The sequence below is a fragment of the Camponotus floridanus genome, unplaced genomic scaffold (assembly GCF_003227725.1).
Source record: "Camponotus floridanus strain SB8 unplaced genomic scaffold, Cflo_v7.5 scaffold30, whole genome shotgun sequence".
In the NCBI taxonomy this organism is placed as follows: Eukaryota; Metazoa; Arthropoda; class Insecta; order Hymenoptera; family Formicidae; genus Camponotus; species Camponotus floridanus.
The window spans coordinates 799,512-819,572 of record NW_020229437.1 but is presented as its reverse complement, the minus strand read 5'-3'; the positions used below and the strand labels follow the sequence as shown (position 1 = coordinate 819,572).

The 20,061-nt window shown below is 29.4% G+C and overlaps 2 protein-coding genes across 5 annotated transcripts; one reads left to right on the top strand and one right to left on the bottom strand.

Moving 5' to 3' along the window:
• Positions 1–695: 695 nt before the first annotated feature.
• LOC105254683 (striatin-3) lies at positions 696–5,574 on the bottom strand. Its single transcript, XM_011263510.3, has 11 exons — positions 4,828–5,574; positions 4,318–4,421; positions 3,603–3,830; positions 3,206–3,407; positions 2,818–2,979; positions 2,547–2,688; positions 2,233–2,360; positions 1,964–2,142; positions 1,531–1,868; positions 1,013–1,324; positions 696–877 (listed from the first exon to the last, which is right to left on the bottom strand). Exons 1-11 carry the CDS (start codon positions 5,095–5,097, stop codon positions 708–710), a joined length of 2,235 nt encoding a protein of 744 aa, XP_011261812.1. The 5' UTR covers positions 5,098–5,574; the 3' UTR covers positions 696–707.
• A 37-nt stretch (positions 5,575–5,611) lies between these two features.
• Positions 5,612–18,538, top strand: LOC105254684 (activating transcription factor 7-interacting protein 1). 4 transcript variants are annotated; one of them, XM_025410214.1, is made up of 15 exons: positions 5,613–5,764; positions 13,146–13,466; positions 13,643–13,750; positions 13,922–14,902; positions 15,291–15,619; positions 15,827–16,087; positions 16,179–16,499; positions 16,594–16,741; positions 16,865–17,046; positions 17,139–17,237; positions 17,349–17,403; positions 17,584–17,642; positions 17,756–17,855; positions 17,945–18,114; positions 18,208–18,538. In XM_025410214.1, exons 1-15 carry the CDS (start codon positions 5,725–5,727, stop codon positions 18,301–18,303), a joined length of 3,270 nt encoding a protein of 1,089 aa, XP_025265999.1. In that variant the 5' UTR covers positions 5,613–5,724; the 3' UTR covers positions 18,304–18,538. The 4 variants fall into 4 exon arrangements, with proteins under 4 accessions (XP_025266000.1, XP_025265999.1, XP_011261815.1 ...); XM_011263513.3 differs by lacking the exon at positions 5,613–5,764 and adding an exon at positions 7,417–7,576; XM_011263515.3 differs by lacking the exon at positions 5,613–5,764 and adding an exon at positions 10,679–11,201.
• Positions 18,539–20,061: the final 1,523 nt, after the last annotated feature.

Genomic DNA, 20,061 nt, shown 5'->3' with positions numbered 1-20,061 from the left:
TATCTATTATAATTAGCTTAGGATTATTATTATCATTACTATGTTGTGTGCTAGCCTCGATGAATATATAAGGCAGCAGGAAAAATTATGTGTAATGGGAGACTAATGCATTTTTTTTTAGTTAGGACAACTGTATCGTCGATTATTACGGTTGTATTAATCCCCAGTAGCAATGTGCAACAGTAACGGCGATATTGGTAATAAATAGTTAACGTAAGGATAAATATTACGCTACCGCGGCAGTGTACTTCCTGGATTCTGTGGGTAAGGGGCTGGTTTCTCTAATTATCGGGACTATATCGGCTAATATTCTACATGATAGACCCCTCCCCGCTATTCTCCAAATAGTATTGTGGCTACTCAATGATGATTAACATCAACAAGCAGCGCGTTTATATTTAAAATTATTTCTTTCCATAAACTGTCACAGACAAGAGTTACGGATAAAATTTTCATTTCCTCTCTTATATGAATATCTATACGATCAATTTGATTTTTTTATAAACCGGTACCTTGGAAAAAGGGATCAGAGAACGATCAGAGTTACAACAGAAATTGGAAATGTGTATACGTATGTGTATATGTATGCGGATGGACACATAAAGTTATAAGGCTATCTAAAAAAGAATAAGAGTACAAAAACTGCTTGATTTGATGTAATAATAGAAATTATTTTGATGCGAGTGTATCTCTTGGATTTACACATTTCACACAAACACTTTGGCGAGAGCGTCGGCACCAGCGCTTGCTATAAATGGTCTTGATGGGTGAAACGCTACGTCCAAAATACTTTCGTCAAATTTCTTCCGATGTGCTGTTATCTCCTGAACACAAGTCTTGTTGTCCATATTCCATAATCTTATACTGCAATCATGACCTGCATAATAAGAAGTACTGAATTAGAAACACTAATACACATGACTTTAAAAATTAAATTTTCATTAAGTATAATTACACATTTTAAAATTTCGTTATCGTGATTTAATAAATTATTTTCTGTCTTTATACTTACTTCCTGAAAGTAAGTATAGACCATGAGGATCTACAGCGAGACTAGTAACTGCGTCCAAGTGTGCTACCATCGCGTGAGCAAGAGTAGCTGATCGGTGATCGTAAAATCGAATATGCCGATCTTCATGCGCGGCCACAACAAGTGGTAATGTTGGATGAGCTACAACGCGATTTACGCCTTTCGTTTCGTTCGCCTCGAGTCGCGCAACGATTGCGCCAGTTTCAGTATCAAATACCACGCAAGCTCCTTCATAAGCTACGACCAGCTTGTGCGGCTCGTCCCTGATAAAGTCTACTGAAGTTGGTATGCCGTCTATAAAAAGAAAAATCATTATGACATATTTAATAATCTACAAATATACAATATATAGAAAAAACTTACATTCAATCAATATTTGCTAGATAAAGTTCTGCGAATTTGACTTTTGTGTTATTTTAAATAAAACTTGCTCTACTTGCTAATAATTATCTAACAGTGTTAACGCTTTAAGTTTAAAACATTATATAATATTTATGTACCTTGTTCCGAGACATATGTATTGAGAAGAGGTTGTGTGGCCTGTGGAGCCCATAATTTTACAGTTCCGTCTGCGCTGAACGATAGCATGGTAGCACGCAGATGATACATACTCAAACCCCAAACGGCATTTGTGTGTCCTGTTAATGTGTGACTAAGGACACTTGGTTCGTACGAATCGTACGGATCAATGTTAGCTGATGGAAGTGTCCAACAATGGATATTGCCATCTAAGCCACCACTGTAACATCGATTGCCCGCACTGCACATGGCTAGACACAATACAGGTCCAGTATGTGATCTGAACGTGTATAGTGGTTCTACATCTAATGAAGCTGACCTGCACAGAAAAGTATAACAATATTTTATATACATTTCTTTAAATATGTTGTAATTATAAATGTGTTATCATAATAAGAAAACAAGAATACAAACTTCTTTGCTGGAACAGTCTTATGAAGATTCCACAATTTCAACGTGTGATCATCACTTGCAGTGATAAGAACTGGATCTGTGGGATGGAAGACAAGTGCCCTAACAGCATCGAAATGCGATCGTAATGTATATTTTGCATTCCACGTTTTTCTGAAGGTTTCTTTTGTGGTGGAAACTATCTGTATAATAATATATATTGGAGGCATTAGTAAATTATAACATTAACTTTCAATATTAATTTATGAAACAGAAGAATTCTTTCAACTTACATCGTATGATATTTCCGCATCATTATTAACACATAATTGCTCTAATTCTCCTAATTCCAATGTGGAATCACCTTCTTTATTTGAGTGTCTTGGATCTAATTGCAATTCTCTATGCATGTCTATTGCATCTGCATTATTTGATTGCAGAAAATAACAATTAGTAACAAGCAAGTAAAAAGATATTTTAATATATGTACTGATGTAAATAGATATGTAAATAAATACTAGAATGTAAATAGATACTTTAAAATAAATTTGAAATATAAATCTGACATCCAAAATATGTGAATTATACAATAAGAACTCTTACTTACTCCATTTTGAATGAGAATTCTTTTCCAGATAAATAGAACCAGGTGGTGATTCTTCAATTTCTGTGAGGAGATTTAATTCGTTTAATACCTCTTCTGCTTCTGCATCTGTGTCAACATCTTCTCCTAGCAGGGGCATAGATGTCTGCAAGAGAAAGGTAAAAGTTATAAATACAGAAAACAGAATACACAATACATAATACAAATACAGATAATACTCATATCATAAAGTGAAATATAATGAAAGTATAGAAATAATAATAATAATAATTACTTTATTTGGTTTGGTATCTGTATTTGCATCATAAATTTCATCTTCCACATCTCCTTCTTCTTCTTCCATATCCATATCTGTGTGACCCAAGAATTCAAAATTTGCTATAACAGCTGCTTCTGTGTCTAATATCATTGCTTCTGCTATAGAAGATGGCTGTTGCTAAAATAAAAATATTATATTTTTATGTAGACATTATAGATATAATATGCAATATATTTAGATTTTAATCATTTATTTCTAATTTCTAAAATTTTGTAATAAATTTTTATTTATATACATTCACGTGCGCATATATATATACACGCAACAAAAATTATAATTAGTACTAGCATTAGTGTTTCTTTCTAAAAGAATTTATCTAAAAACATTTATTCATAATGTTTACCTTTTTTGGAGGATGCTGTTGCTTTCCCCGACGTACAAGACTTTCATTATATTCTTGTTTATCTTGTACTCCTTCATTTCCATTTAATGCTGGAGTATTCATTTCCTCTGTGTCTGTGTTATTGTTTAAACCGAGCAATGATCTTACTCTGTTTGACCGTACATCTATTATTGTATCAGTATATCCAATCTCTTGTAAATATCTAAAAAAAAATCTTTTATGAAGATTTCTTTCTTTTATCTTTTAAAATTAAATATTTTAGATTAAATTAAAATATTTATATATTTTTTAGTTTTTATCTATGATACAATAAATAATATATAATAATAATAAAAAATTTTATATATTAATAACTTAAAAATTATATTTTTCTGAAAACAACAAATATTTTACATACTGCCTTAGAAGTTGACGACCTTGTCTCCAACTAACATTACTGACAGATGTGAATGAAGCTTCTCCATCTCCACCTCCTCCTCCGCTGCCACCGCCACTACCAGCACTACCTCCAACACCACCACCACTTTCAGAGATATTGCACGTAGTATCTTCTTCATAAAGAGGTGGTTTGATATCTCCTTGCATTATTAAGTCGGTACCATATTTTAGTTTGTGATACCTTGCTCTATAAAAATAAGAGATAACATTTAAATGTTATTGATATAAATTATGGATGTCTTTAAATATAGATATTTTAATGCAATCACATATACTTTAATAATAATTTAATAACATAATGTTGAGAATATCTACCTCATATATGATATTCAATTAATTTATATAATTTGTATTCTGAATTTAGTGTATGTTTGTGTACATAATTAATTAAAAATATATTTATCGTAATATCTTATATCTTAATCTTTTTTTTTAATAGATAAAAGAATAATTATTTAATTATCTTATTACAATATATATGCATGTGTGTGTATGTATATACACTATGTGTATGTCTGTATGTGTACACATACATTAAATATTATACTTTAATATTCGAATATTTTGAACTAAAAATATTATTTTTAAATAATTTATTTCAATTTATTTTCAAATAATGAAGCTGTATGTATGTGCAATTATATGTATACGTACATAAATAATTTATTATTTACCTTTCTTGCTTAAGCGCATATTCTAACATTTTTATTCTCCTCACAAGATCATTCTTCAAATTTTCTTGTCCTTTCCTTTCACCTTGAAGGAAAGCTATCCTAGCCTATACAACAAAATACAAAGAAAAGTTAATTAATATCAAGAATTTATCATTAATGATACTATTCTATATTTCTTATTTCATAGTTTGCTAAACATCATTTACATTGGTAATGTCAAATAGCTCGAGTATCAAGCAGAGAGGCACTTCTTATGTTTCACATGGCAAATGAAAAGCAACAGTGTTACGATGTGACTATATATTCAAATCACAAGACATTCATTACTAATACAGTCTATCGCGAACATCTGTATTATCCTAAAGCTGACAATTGGTTGGATTTTTTTTACGTTTCGATGATTCTTCCGTCACATGACAGCTGAAGCAGTAAGTACGAAGGAATAATCATCGCGCGTCCGAGTCGACGTACGATACAATTACCAGTGGTCGAATTGAAATCCGTATATACCTGAAATTCCGCTCTGTCCAGCTCCCATTGGGACCTCTCGAGCTCGAAGCGGGCCCACTCGTGTTGAATAAAGTGCAGAATACCAGGCATCGAGTACTGCGGTCGCTGGTCCTTGGCATCGCCGTTGCTGCCATTGTCGCTGCCGCCCTGGTGCTTATTGTTGGCGATGGAGACATTCGCGCCGCCGGCCAGCTGGCCGTTATGATTTTGGGACGCGGGGCTACAGCTATCCTCCATTGTGGCACCACAAAACTGGCTGGGCACCTTCATTTCATGACACGGCGGCCATTACAGCAACTTCCCTTTCTTCGCCGAGTACCCCGAGAGTGCTCTCCGGTCGGACAATATATTTCGATCGGCTCGTCGGGAAAGGAGAGACAATTATCACGCATGCGGACGCGATGCGTGCGCGTTTCGCGCGAGAAAAAATTCGCAGTCCCGCTCTCTCGCGAGATCTCGCTCTCGAGCGACGCTCTTGTGGAAAAGCGGAGGAATCTCGCGCACACGGATGATCGTTTCCTCTCGTCTCGCCTTTTTGCTACGCCGCCCTCGCTTCGTCAACAACGGGTCGACGGGTGAAAGTTGTCGCGCGACATGCCTCGTATCCAGCTGCGAGGGTCCTATCTGCACTTGGCCGATCGGTCCGCGCGCATCGTCGTCGAAAATCTTAATCTTACCCTTCAATCGGCCCGATTCACCGACGACATTCACTACCCCCTCGCGGCTATCCCTTTCGCCGAGCGGATCGCCCGTTTGTTTTTCTAGTCCTTGCTACGCGGCGCGTTACGGCCTCCACGTCGGTTTTTATTGGCTGTCCGTCTGTCCGCGAGCCACTCCGACGTTCCACCTGACGCACGGAAGCTCCATTCATCTCTGCGCGACAATCTCTGTGGACCAATGATGTTGATCGCGCGACTGTACACACGTCGGTACGAACGTGAGTAACCTTGTGAACTGAGCCTGATTATTCCCCATTCAAAAATATCATATATGTGTATGTACTTTCGTTCTCCATGACGTCGTTTATTATCCAATGAAGATAAAGTAAGAGAAATTTGGTTGATTTATTTAAAAATTTCTTTCGACCGGAAAGTCTGTCGTTCTGTAAACGAAGCTGAGCATAATATATAATATGAAGGTTGCAATGAATTTTAGTTTAATGAGAAAAATTTACGAAAAAGATTTTTTTAAATTTATTATATGTATTAAACATCAATAACAAAACAACTATTTTGTTACAAGTACCGCATTTCAGATATGTAAAGTAGTAAAATCTTGTTTTCATCGATTTTTGATACTGGCTGTACTCTAGTAATTTTTACTCAGTCGATATATGATTTATTGAAATAAATTACAAGTTTAAATTTCCATGTACTTAAGTCATTTAAAACTATCTCTTTATATTAACATGGATTTTCAGCCGTCCCTCTTATTCCAAATATACAAGTGAAGAAAAATAACGATCATGTGTACAATTTTATGTATAATTTGTGAAATAATTACATTAAATGATGCTCGTTGTAATCGCTTTGAACAGCGCTACAACTTTTATTCTATCGAAATATCTGCATAATATTAGTAAAAAATTATGCATATTTTTTCATTTTTAAATAGCTTTTCTAAGCAACTATTATACTCGCAATAAAGTTTAGGTCAAATCATTTAATTTGATATAAATTTATATGAAGTGTCTCTTTCTTATTTTATAAGAAGAGAATATACTTCACTCACTTCAGTCATTTATGATAAGACACCCTATATATTACTATACTTACAGTAGACACACAATACACACACACACACACACACACATACACACACATTTCTTATAAGTGATGAACATAGATACAAATGATAAAACACAATAATACAAAGTAATATTACAAATAATATAATAAATATAATCATAAATATAATCATAATATAAATATAAACAAAAAAATAAGAACATATAAACAACAATTTTTAAAGTGACTTAAAAATTTGAATTATGATGCCATTATATTGTTGTTTGAAAACAATACTATAGTAACATAATCTTCAGCATGTTTATGTACTAATACTCAAATTACTAAATTACTTTGTATCATATTTGTACATAATTTTGTATGTAATCGATATACACTTAGTGACAACAATTCGTCTTGAATTCTTAATAATACATTTCGATATACTTATTGCTTATATTAGATTTGCGATAACGGTTACTATTAGAATCTTATGTGACTGTAATTGTAACAACAAAGAAAATATTTTTGTATAAGTGTAAAGCTCTCCGACCGAAGGAAAAAAAATGTAGCTAAAATTGTTGGTCGGGAATTCAGGTGACTTCGCGCATGCGCAAACGAGATTTCATGTGAAATATAACAACGTATGATATACGTCGATAACTCTTAGATACGTATTTATTAATGAATTATAATTTATAAATATAATTTAGACTTTAATATTCCATCTTACGCTGAGTCTTAGATTCATGATATAAATATATATGTACATTAATTCATTGTAATTTTGTCGTGTTTCCCCCACGTCAATGTAATGTAACGTTAGGTGAGGTAACGGTAGGATAAGCATTGGCAACGTTGCCGAAGTCGCTTGTTTAGATTGCGATGTTGCAACGTTATTCGATGGTCAAGTATCAAAAGTGTAGTTCCATTTTAGCATATTTATAATAAATATAACTTGTTTCCACGTGGCGAAAAGTATATACGTCACTGCCCGAAATCTTTCCACGCAATAATATAACGTAAGTTCATCAATTATCATCATTCTACTATCTTAACATGGGTCTTAATATGGTTTGGGTCTTCTACATTGAATTTTTCATCAAGAAGTTATATTCAATTCGTATTAAGTATTAAAAACTTTATGTCGATAATCGGATTTTGTCGAAATTTTATTTTATACAAATTTGAAAGTATTATAATTTTGAGCCTTTAAAATGTTTGAAAAATTATATAGGAAGAGAAAGAGAGGTTAAGTAGTCTACATTAGTCGATGTCCAAGATTAAATGATTTTATTTTTTATTTAATTTCTTTAAAATAATTGATGGGAATTCATCATATAAAAGAAGCCTTGGGCCTTAAGGCCCAAATTTAAAAGCTGTTGTTATTATATAGAAATATTTTAATATAGAAAAGGCACCATTTTAGATAGCACTATATACGCCATTTTGTTATTATTTCTTCTATAAATGGTTTTATTGATTTAAAGGTGATTATGAGATTTTTTGTGACATTTCGTTTTTTATATCGTATTAGTATCATAAATTAATAGTAGTATCATAGATTAATAGTATCATAAATTAATAGTATATATAAGTGTGCACAATAATTTAACGAAATTTTGCAAATATATCCGTACAATTTGATGAAATTTTATTAGATCTAATAAATAAATATATTAATTGTATTTATTTTTAACTTTATTCAAATTAATTGTATTTATTTAACTTTGTTCTATTCAATTATTTTTCCGAATTATGTTGTTTATTAATAAGATAATGCCATGACCGAAATGCTATTGATCGGTTTAAATGCATATAACATTAAATGATTATAACATTTTTCATTCAATTAATTCTATTTTTTTATAGAGAGAACTCTCTTTGTAGACAAATTTATATATTTAATAGATTTATAATGTTTTATATATAGGTTATGAACGTAATTTTCATAACTTTTTGATAATTGCAACTTCATATATATATATATATATATATATATATATATTTTTTTTTTTTATGTATTACAAGTAATATCAAATAGAATAAAAAGTGCATTTCTTGAGATATATATCTAATGTTTTATATAAGTTTGTAGAAAAAAATATCAATCGATACAAGTGGAATATCCATTTGATACTATTTCTGTATTAAGCAGAATAATATTAATTAAATATAATCAATCGTTGCAAAATTTTATCTTTGAGAATAAAATTATAACTAAAATACAACATAAAATTGAGAAACTACTTCGTAGTATTATGTGATGACATAGTATCGTTATTGAGATAAAAGTGCCAACAGATGGCGATACTTGTTCAGTTGAACCTTCACTTAAAAATAGTTGATTATATTTTTGACTTAATAATATAGTTAATTCTTATAATTACTCTAAATTCTTAATAAATTTTTATATATTTTAATTTTACAAGAAATTATTACTTTTATAAAAAACAAAATAGTGTATGTTGCATTTGATATGATTTAGAAAATGTTTTTTTTGTTTTTTTTTCTATTTTTTAATTTTTTTTAAATAATAAAAGAGCTTAGCAATATTTATATCCAATATTATACTTCAAAATCTAGTATGCATAATTTCTAAAATTTTCCGCATTGTTTATTATATTTCTAAATTCGTCAATATTGTAGTAGAATAGTTTGTCTAAAATTAAATGAGATAAAAGTATTTGTTATTATCTATTCCAAAGAATTTTGAAAATATACGCGCAAATTCTTGGGCATATTAGTGAATGAATTTTTACGATCAGTAAACTAGCTTAAAGTTGATAAAAACGCTGCATAAGTATATTTCATAGGCATATGACTGCATAATTAAGACTGGTCATTTTTCAAACTTTGAATAATTCAAAAAATTTTGTTCAGAATATATATAAGATGAATAATAGCAATCAACAAAGATTTTGAGATTTTAAAAATATTTTCTATTTTACACACACACACACACACACACACACACACAAAATGCTGAGTTCTCGCAAGTGGCGCCCTCGCAGCGGAATATCGAATTTCAGAGGGGAGAATTGGCACCAAATTAGGGCAAAACTGGATTCAAAATATCAAGAATTTCTTAAAATGATTAAAATAGATACCGCAGTGAAGTTGTATTCTTTTATCGATTTCTCTAATAAAAATATCTATTATTTTATTGTGAATCACCATCAGACTAAGAATTCTTTGTTTTCTATATGATCAAAAAATATAAATTATACTATACTGTACTATTTAACATACGAAAGAGAAGGAAGAAAGATGCGTTTCGATATTCACTGCCAGTACTGAAAATCTATAACGTGAACGTAACGTAAACCATAGATTTTCAATACTGACAAATCTTACTCTATAGTTTACGTCACATACGCTATAGATTTCAGTATTAGCAGTGAATATCGAAACGCAACTATAGATGTTTATCTCCTTGTACCGGGCACCATCAATGCTAGGGTCGGTCCTGATTGTGTTTGATTAGTTGAAGTTCTCTAATTGGAGAAATATGCAAATATTGATTACGTTATAATTAATACAGTATAATTACGTTAAAATTCAATTTTATTAGTAAAAAATACGAAATTTTCATCATATCACCAACATCGACATTTACCAGATATGTATGGACATGATTAAATAAAATAATAAAATATATTAACATTATTTCTCGAGATTAAGTCAAGAATCTATATTACGATCAAATACCAGACTTAAGATCGAAATAAGCCAACAAAAATCGATTGCTCTGCAATACGACGAAGAACTGCGTCTTTTCTCCCACCATTGATTCTGCCATTGGTGCGTTGAGTAAGGAGTAGAGGGGACTGGTTCATCAATTGCTCAATAAAATGAATTCCCCTCCATATAGCTAAAGCTATATATAAATCATGGAAAGATCTCATATGAACACAACATATGTTAAATTTTATCGAAAAATTGTTCAATAATTTTATCGAAAAATTGTTCAATAATTGGACACGATGGAATTATAAATAGGAAATGAACCATACATATATATATAAAGTAGTATAAGATGAAATGAATTATGCAAAGATGTTATCTGATAAACATAATGTTAAAATGATAATGATTGTAAATATGATTAAAATAGAACGAAGCATATGAATACAATGACTAAAAACGAATAAATACAATGTCACATGGATGGAAAAAAAATTATCATCAGTGCATTTTTGTAACTCTTCCAAATAGAAATGGTGAATTTTTGGTGAATAATTGCCAGAATGTGGTTAAAAATGAAGTTCTCGTTATTGCGCAGCAAATTCTGTCGTAAGAGCATTCTGATGCTTCGTGTACATTCGGCCACCTTCGGAACGAATCTCGGGGCCTAAATGTAATGTATTCCACGCTCGATGCGCAAACCTGTCGATGACGCTTGTTCGCGCGGTTTCTTTAATTCGCATTTGTGTCTGAAAATATTAGTGATACATAGGGCAATAATAACGATGTTCACGAATCGTTTTATTGTCGATCGAAGTGTCCCTGTTCGCTTCGTAGCATCTCTTTGGTGTTGAATAAATGTTTCATTGAAGCTTAAACCAGCTTGTGTATTCTCGGTTCTCATAACCTTTAATGCCAACACGAAATGATTTGCCCTTTTTAAGTGGCATAACTTTTAAGGTAATAACCTTAAAGTGATTTCATATAAATAAATGCGTTTCTTTTCGATTTTTTTAAAATTGTGTACATATATATATATATATATATATATATATATATATATATAATTCGTCAATATAACAAATCGTTAAAAATACCATATTGGAGATACGAAATTATGTTGAAAATATGAAACAATTTCGTTTTCAAATATGAAAGTTACATAGTTATTCGTTTATTATAAATCAGAATCAGAAATACGTTCTTTGTCCGCCATCTTTTGCTTCGCTATGCCGATAAATCGGGGCCTTTGGCCCTATATCAGGGCCCGATTTCATTATTCGATTTCCCTGAACATTATGCGTGATAATTGCTACATACTTTATAAATGCAAAGAACTTTTTGTTTTATTTAATTTTATCGGGACGTGTCAAACTTATGCACCAATCATATATTCAATAAAATAGTGACCTCGGACGATAAGCATCGATCCAGGCCGAAGACGCGCGCGCGCGCACGTGTGTGTGTACAGTAGCTGTCAGAATATTAAGATTCTCTCGTTATAATGAGAACTCTTATTATATTAATAATTTCTATATTATAATTATGGAAATATATAACTATAGAAATAAAAGAATAATAATTATCATTATTAAAACGTTAAATAAAAAATGCTACTATTTTCTTTCCTCTCTATAAAAAAAAAAATTCTTCAAAATAATATAAATATATCTAAAAGAGTAAGGCCTGGTTGCACCAATGTTATTTTAGCTTTAAGCGAGACTTAAATATATGTCTATCTTTATCTTTCTTTCTAAATAAATAAAGAGAGACATATATTTAAGTTTTGCTTAAAGCTAAAATAATGTTGGTGCAACCGGGCCTAAAGAAGATATTTTTAAGAAACAGTAATTTTTAAATATGACGCAGATTTTTTTGAGCAGACGATAATTTGTCTCAAATGAAGATGATCGGTTTCCGGATATAAAATTCCAATAGCGAATATCCATATTACTACATTTTCAACCATAAGACAGCTTCTATTCAAAAAAATTACATTTTATTTTATCAAACTTGTATGAGCAATTTTTTCAATAACATAATGTTAATAGTACATGTGTCGACAGATTGTTAGATCCTATAGGAATGAATGACAAATGACATGTTGTGTTGTATTATATAGACATAACCTAATAACAAATTGATAGCAGAAATTAAGTAGAATTTGTAAAACAAATTATGCTTGATTTCTACTATTAATAAACTTTCCATGTTGAAAATATGTTAAGGTTTGCCTAGATCTTTCCGTCAATCACGTTTTGTTGACAAACTAGACAAAATTTGTGCTCTGACGTACTTGTTACTGCCGATAGCATTACGTGCGTTAAATTTTACATCTTAAATCTATAACCCCTTTCTACTTTTAGATAGCATAACATTTTTGCGATATTTTGCAAAAGCTATTCTTTTTTATCTCTCGAATAAAATTAATTATATATCTCTGAGTTATTAAAATTTCGAAAATAAAAATTATTTGCTCTTGTGTTTTCTCTTGTGTTCACCTTTTCTTCTTTATTTGAAAATATTATATTAATATTTTAATACTTGTGCTAAAAATAAATTTATATGTAAAGGTTGCTTTAACGAAACAAAAATGCATCAACTATAACGATATCGACCTTATAATTCTTAATTATTAATTCGTTATTATTTGTTTATTTTGACGATTTTTTCGCGAGTACAAGTGACATGATAAAGATTATTGTCGTGTATATATGTATATATACACACACATAACATACACGTTGTGTAAACACTCAAAAAAATAAAGCAAAAAAAGAAAATAAAATTGTATATCTCTTTATCTCTAAATTGTACTATTTTACTATATATATTTCATGCAGTTTTTCATTGTTTGAACAACATTTAATTGACAAGATAAATATAAGATAAATATAATTGCAGTGATTTTTATTATACTTGTAATGGAGAAAAAACAAACTGGAATAGCGCATGATTCAGAATCCAGTTCTACAATCTCTTGTATTGATAGAATCAATATTGAACTGTCAAAAAAGATTAGTATTGATACTACTGATAATGAACTATCAAAAGAGAGAGAAGACGAATTATTATTTGGTGCAGAAGAAGAAGGAGATGATGAAGATGTACTATCCGATGATAGTTTGCGTTTAAGATTATCAGATGATGAAGATGTGGAGCAAGAAGATAATATAACAAACTCTACAAATATTACGGAATTTAAATTAAAAAATAGACAAAGTGGTATATAATTATTTTTTATTTATAAAACTTAAAATTAAAATTCTATTAAATTCTAATACACTATTAATTTATTTTTTTTATAAATTTTTTTAATATTATTATATTTAATTTAACACAATACAAATATTTATTTTTTTAAATCTTTATAGATATCATTATAGATATTTTTTTTGCAGAATATGTAGATGTAATCACAGAAAAAAATTTATGCTCTGACATACAACAAATTGTTGAAGAAGTCTACAAGCCTGATGATGGAAAATTGGAGCAGAAGAATAATTCAGGTAATATTTTTATAAATGACAAAAAAATTATAAATAATCACCAAACTAGATTAATTTTCTAACATTAATAAATTAATTTTTAAAATTGAATAAATATAATTACTATTTACATTATTGTCAAAATCTATGAAACAAAAAAGAAATCAATTACTTCATAAAAATTTGTTGCAGCAATTAAGACGTCCCAAAATTCAACATTATTCTTAGATGATACATCAGAAAACAAACGAAAACAAGATAATATATGTAATTCGGAAAACAGCAGTATGACTGTTAGTACATCTACAGAAAAATGTACTTCCAACTCTAATAAAGATTTAGAAATTACTGTTGCAAGCATTGAATGTTCAAATGCAGCATCTGAACAACATATAGCATTAGGAAATGATAATTTATCTACAAAAAATCATATACAAATAAATAATCTTCAAAATGCAGAACCAGTAACTCACAGTAATGATAATTTAAGAGAAACAATCAGTGATAATAAAGAAACGAATGCCACAAATACTTGTGAGCTAAATAAATTGGATAATGTAGACAGTAATAATCTTGTTATAGATTCCGCTAAAGCTCAGGTTTATAAAAGTGAAAAATTATCTACATTTGCAATTATTGCTAACAGTGATGATAATAATTTAAGCGAAAAAGTAGTAGATAAAACTTTTAATGATGATAATCATTCTGTAAAATGTTCATTTGTCGAAATTAATAATAGTCAAGATCCTAAAAATTCAATCAAATCTGAAAATTCTGATAATTCTGATTTATTATCTCATAAAGATTATGTTGAACATGTAAGTAAAACTTCAGAACACAAGGATATAATACAAAGCAAAGATACATCAAAGATACAACCTATGAAAAAAGAGAGCAGTACTTTATTAATACAAGATCAAAATAATTTGCTCAGTATAAAAGACAGAAATAAAGAAGAAATAAAGAAAGAAATAAAGAATGAAGATCGTAATATTAATGAATCTGTAACGCAAATTATAAATAATAATTCTACAAGTACATTGCAAAGAATTTTAGAATCTATTGATGTCAAAAATTCTGATAATGAGATTAAAAGTATAAATGTTACAAGAAGGAAACGATCGAAAAAAACAATTAATACAGTAGAAAATTGTGTTGAAGAAGACAAGCAAGGTAGGAAATATTTTATATTGGAAGTAAAATGTGATTCATAGAATTCTTATACAAAAGAAGAAAGAACAGAATAAAGAAAACGTGATAGAAATTTCCGTTAACAGATCTATGAAATTAATTCTAATATTTTATAAATTTATAGACAAATATATAAATAAAGCTTACAAAAAACTTTAGATTTATGTAAAAAAAAAAACTGATATATTTTTTAAGATTATTCTCTAACAATATTAGTTACAAAAAAATTTTGTAAAATAAATTACTTCTGCAGTCTTTGTGCTTTGTCATTACGTAAAATAGTTTATTTATAATTTTTGCTATATATATTTATATAATATATTTAATATATTTATATATTAAAAATTATTTTTACATTTTATTATTACAGGAAAAAAAGAAAACGGACGACAAAAAAGGAGAACTGCTAGAAATGCAGAAGAGCTAATCAGAAAAAAGTGTCTTAATAGCGATAGTGATTCTAGTGATTCTAGTACAGAACAATTTGTACCAGTGAATCACAAATTGAATCAGGATATACGTTCTGCGTCACCCCCTTCATTAAAACGTAATTGTTCAGACAATGAAATTTTTAATAGTGTTAAGAAAGTGAAAATGAGTATTAAATCTGAGGGAAAAAATGATATTACAAAATTAGCCTTTGTTGAGAAATTTTTCCAAAGGGATATGAAAGAAAAATTGCCGAAACTTACGCAGGAGGTAAAAATATATTTCAGAATAAAATATCTTTTAATAGTTTGCTATATCCCAGGTAGCAAGATGACGTCTAAAGACGTCTTAAAGACGTTTATGACGTCATTAAGACGTTATTAAGACGTCATTTGACGTCATTCTGCTACTAGGGATGTATATTTATTTTAGCACTTTTGCATATGTATTGTTATAATCGACAATTTGTTTGTGAAGGAACTGGAAGAACTTTTAATTCAGAAGATTGCGGAAACGATCACGATGCATAGTGAAATTGGACAATTGAGAGAACAAGCTCGCATCTCGGAGAAATATCAAGAAGTAATGCGTACAAAGCTGCAGCAATTAACAAAGCAAGTGAAAGATTTTGAAATGGTGGTAAATCGTAACACAATAGATCGTCGTGCGAATCCCGACAAGCCTGTTGCGCCTATAAAAATAAATAGATCCGTAGGCTTACAAGTCAATTTCATAACGGTAATTATCATAAGACATGTTTTCTAACATATTTAAATATGATATTCATTGAATATTATGTTAACAATGATTGAACTATATTACTCAATAGGAACATGGAATACAGAGCTTACGACAGGTACAACAAACCTCGCATGTTAAGCCTGTGACCGCTCCAAGTAATGTTAGTTCCTCACCAGCTGAGTCAAATAATAACAACAATAATGCAACAAGACGCAATGGTATCAAAACAAGATCGCCCCGACCTGCAGCGACTACGTCAACTCCTACAGTTCCACAGAGTCCGATACAAACGGCGCCTCTTATTTCTACTGTGACACCGGCGGCTCTAGTTGTTGCTAAACCCTTGGATTCCACACACACGCTAACATTATCTAGCCAACCCCCTGGCCTTCAGCCAATTTTACCTGCTGTGAGACTTATTCCAATAAATATTTACACAACTAATATATATAATATTGTACTGCTTTATATTGTATTAATTTAATTATTTGCAAATTCTCCAGCCACAACAACAGATTCAGACACATCCGCAACAAGCTATTGTTCTAAATGGTAAAATACAAAATCAAGTAAATCGTCCAACAGTGATAACTTCAAAACCAAAAAATAACGATCTTATTGATCTTACAGATGAAGAAGAAAAGAATAAATGTAAATAACTATTCTGTCTTTGCACATACATATATCAGTCATTAAGTAATATCTTCATATGATGAATGATGATAATGAATATGAAATTTTTATAATTTTTCTAATATACAAATTTTATTATAGCAGCAAATGTAAAAGTCACAGCTATAACTACAACCTCTATATTGGAGCAGCAATTAAATACGCCGAAATATACACAATCCTTCCAAAGAGTAATACAAACAATTCCAACAAACGTAGTTCCAATTACGCAACCGGCTATAAAAGTGATAACACCTAACCAGCCACCAGCAACTGCCCTTGTAGTAGGCATTTTATTCTTATTTCATTACAACATATATGTTAACCATGACATTAAGGAAAAAAAAATAGAAACTCATGAATATACTCTTTTTAGAATAATATGAATCCGCCCAGAGTGGCATATGTAATGCAAAGTAGTACAGGCTCACCAAGACAAGTACTAATAACATCAAATGCTAATCAGCAAGTACAGGTTAGTACTTTGCAGCAGTTTCGTTTTTTTTTCCTTAAATTTCTATTAAGATGACAATTATTGAATATTTTACGATTATTTTATGTATAAAAAATATCGAATATCTTTTAGATACGACCAGTAACTACATGTAGACCATCTTTTTCGACTGTTACCTATAAGACAGGTAATCAAATTATATTTTAAAACGTATATTGTGTGTGCGTGCGTGCGTCGTATGTGTACGTGCATATATATTTATAGTTTTTGAATATTAATTTTGTTATAACAAATATAGTAGAAAGTATTTTCATTTTGAAATATGTAGTGCTTACTATTTTATGTAATTTATTATATTATTTTGTAGGAATTGCAAATGGTACTGTTCGGGTATTAACCACACCAGTTCTGTCAACTATAATTAAGGTAAAATAAATATGTACATACATATTTATATACGTTCGTTATACTTTATTCTAATTATTCTTTATAACATATATTGGTTAAAATATGATAATTGTATTACTATTTTATTTTAGCATCCTGCACCATTGCCAGATACTCCAAGTTACGCAATGACACCTAACTGGAAACTTCCACCACCTGCTCCGTCGTTAAAGATTTCAAAAGTCTCAAATGGTATATTATAAATATTTCATTTTATAAATATGATTAGATTCAAATTTTAAATTGAGATTTTTAATATAGCATCAATATCATATTAATAGGTATAGTGCTATCCTGGAACATGAATCTGTCAGATAAATATGCAGATATTGCTAGTTACCAATTATATGCATACCAAGAAGTTACTGGTGTAAATCCTAATACATCATTGTGGAAGAAAGTGGGAGATGTGCGGGCACTGCCGTTACCTATGGCGTGTACCTTGACTCAGGTAAATATAAATAACATCACAGAGAATAAAATGAATCTTCTGGAATTATTTGGAATCCGCGAAGTATTATGCAAGATAATATTCTTGTTACAGTTTTCTGAAGGTAACAATTATTACTTTGCGGTCAGGGCGGTCGATACACATTCTAGAAAAGGACAGTATAGTATACCTGGTAATATTTCTCTATAAGAAAAAATGTGTTACATTTCATGATCTCCATTTATTACCCGTTATTTCTTACTTCTGCGTTCAACGCATAATTGTGATACAAATAGTCTATAGATCATTTAAAAATAACACGGCATATTACATCAGATCTAATTCGGCAATAACTCCTAACTTAATATTTCATTTTGAATTCTTGAATTTGAATTAAATAACTGTTCCTATTGATATTACTCGTATAAATGCTTCCAATTATATATGTGTGTGTATATATATATATATATATATATACATGTAATAGAATACATAACTTTCCTAATTTCATAATAGATACCTAGTTTTTCACATATTTATTTGGGACAAAATTCAAGTATTGATATTACATTTATATATAATATTTTTTTATCATAATAATGATTAATAATAATTGATGAGTAATTAATGAATGATGAATTAATAATGAATTTGTGAAATTATTTTGATGCCTATACTTTTTAATTTCTATTATTCATAAATATTTAATAAATTTTCACAATCTATAGGACCAGAAATTCTAGACAAAAAATTTCATGCACAACTTCATGAGTATATGTAATATTACTTGAAGACTGCGAAGGAGTATGTCATAGTCTGTTTGAGAGTTGGAATGATAAGCGTCAATAAACTCTAAGCGAAAGATAATGATAAGACAAAGACAATTGTAGTACAAAATATGAAGGAAATATTTTATATATTAGTTACTATACAATCTTTTGGCAAGATAGAATCTACAGATTATCATATAATCTTATTTTGTTGTAAGACAGTTATGTAATGATCAATACATTCTTTACTTTGTACTAAAATTGCCTTACTCTCGGACATTGTCTGCCGCTCAACATTCAATATCATTCAGTGCCAACTATCAAGTGATATACCGTGTTTACCTTTCAGCCAGGTTTTATTTAGTCTGTCTATTAACGATATAAGATTAAAACTTTTTCCCATTGTGTTTTTCTAAAGTGGGAAAAGAAAGCACTAGCTAAATTTAATTATTTAACTCACATTCATTCTATGATTTTTTTTAAGCTGGTATTTTCCAACAATAAACTTAAAGTAATTGACTATTATATTAAGAAAAAGAGAATGATATAATTTGCTCAATTTTTATACAGTTAAATTTGTATGTGTATTTGGATGTGTATTATAATGCTAATATGCATCATAGGAAAAAAATATCTTTTAACGAACGAGAAATGTTAATCTTAATTACTACTCGTATGTAAATATATCAATTATGTATCACTATTAATTATATGTAGATTATATAAGTATTTATACATGATATAGATTATATTAATTTAATTAAGTTTAATCAACTTCTCTTAATCCTATGATAAAATAAATATTAAAATTCTGTTTTTGTATTTATATGAATAATAAACTTTTCAACTAACTTTTTCATAACTTTTTATTTTTTTTATTTTTTAGTTTCATTTTTATATTTATTTTGTTCATTTTTTATTTGTGTGTGCGTCTGCAAGTATAAATGTATATATTATATAAAATTTATTCTAAAATTTGTTTATATATTTTTAGAGAAAATATATATATGAAATTTTATAATTATTTCCAGTATTCATTATTTTCTATTGTATTTATTATTTAATATATCACATAGATATAATTTATAGCAATAGAAAGATAATATATATTATTGAAATAATAATTTTAGAAAGTATGAATTGTACTTATAGTATGTACTTTTTTGCAATATATATGTAATTGGACAGTTCAATTGAA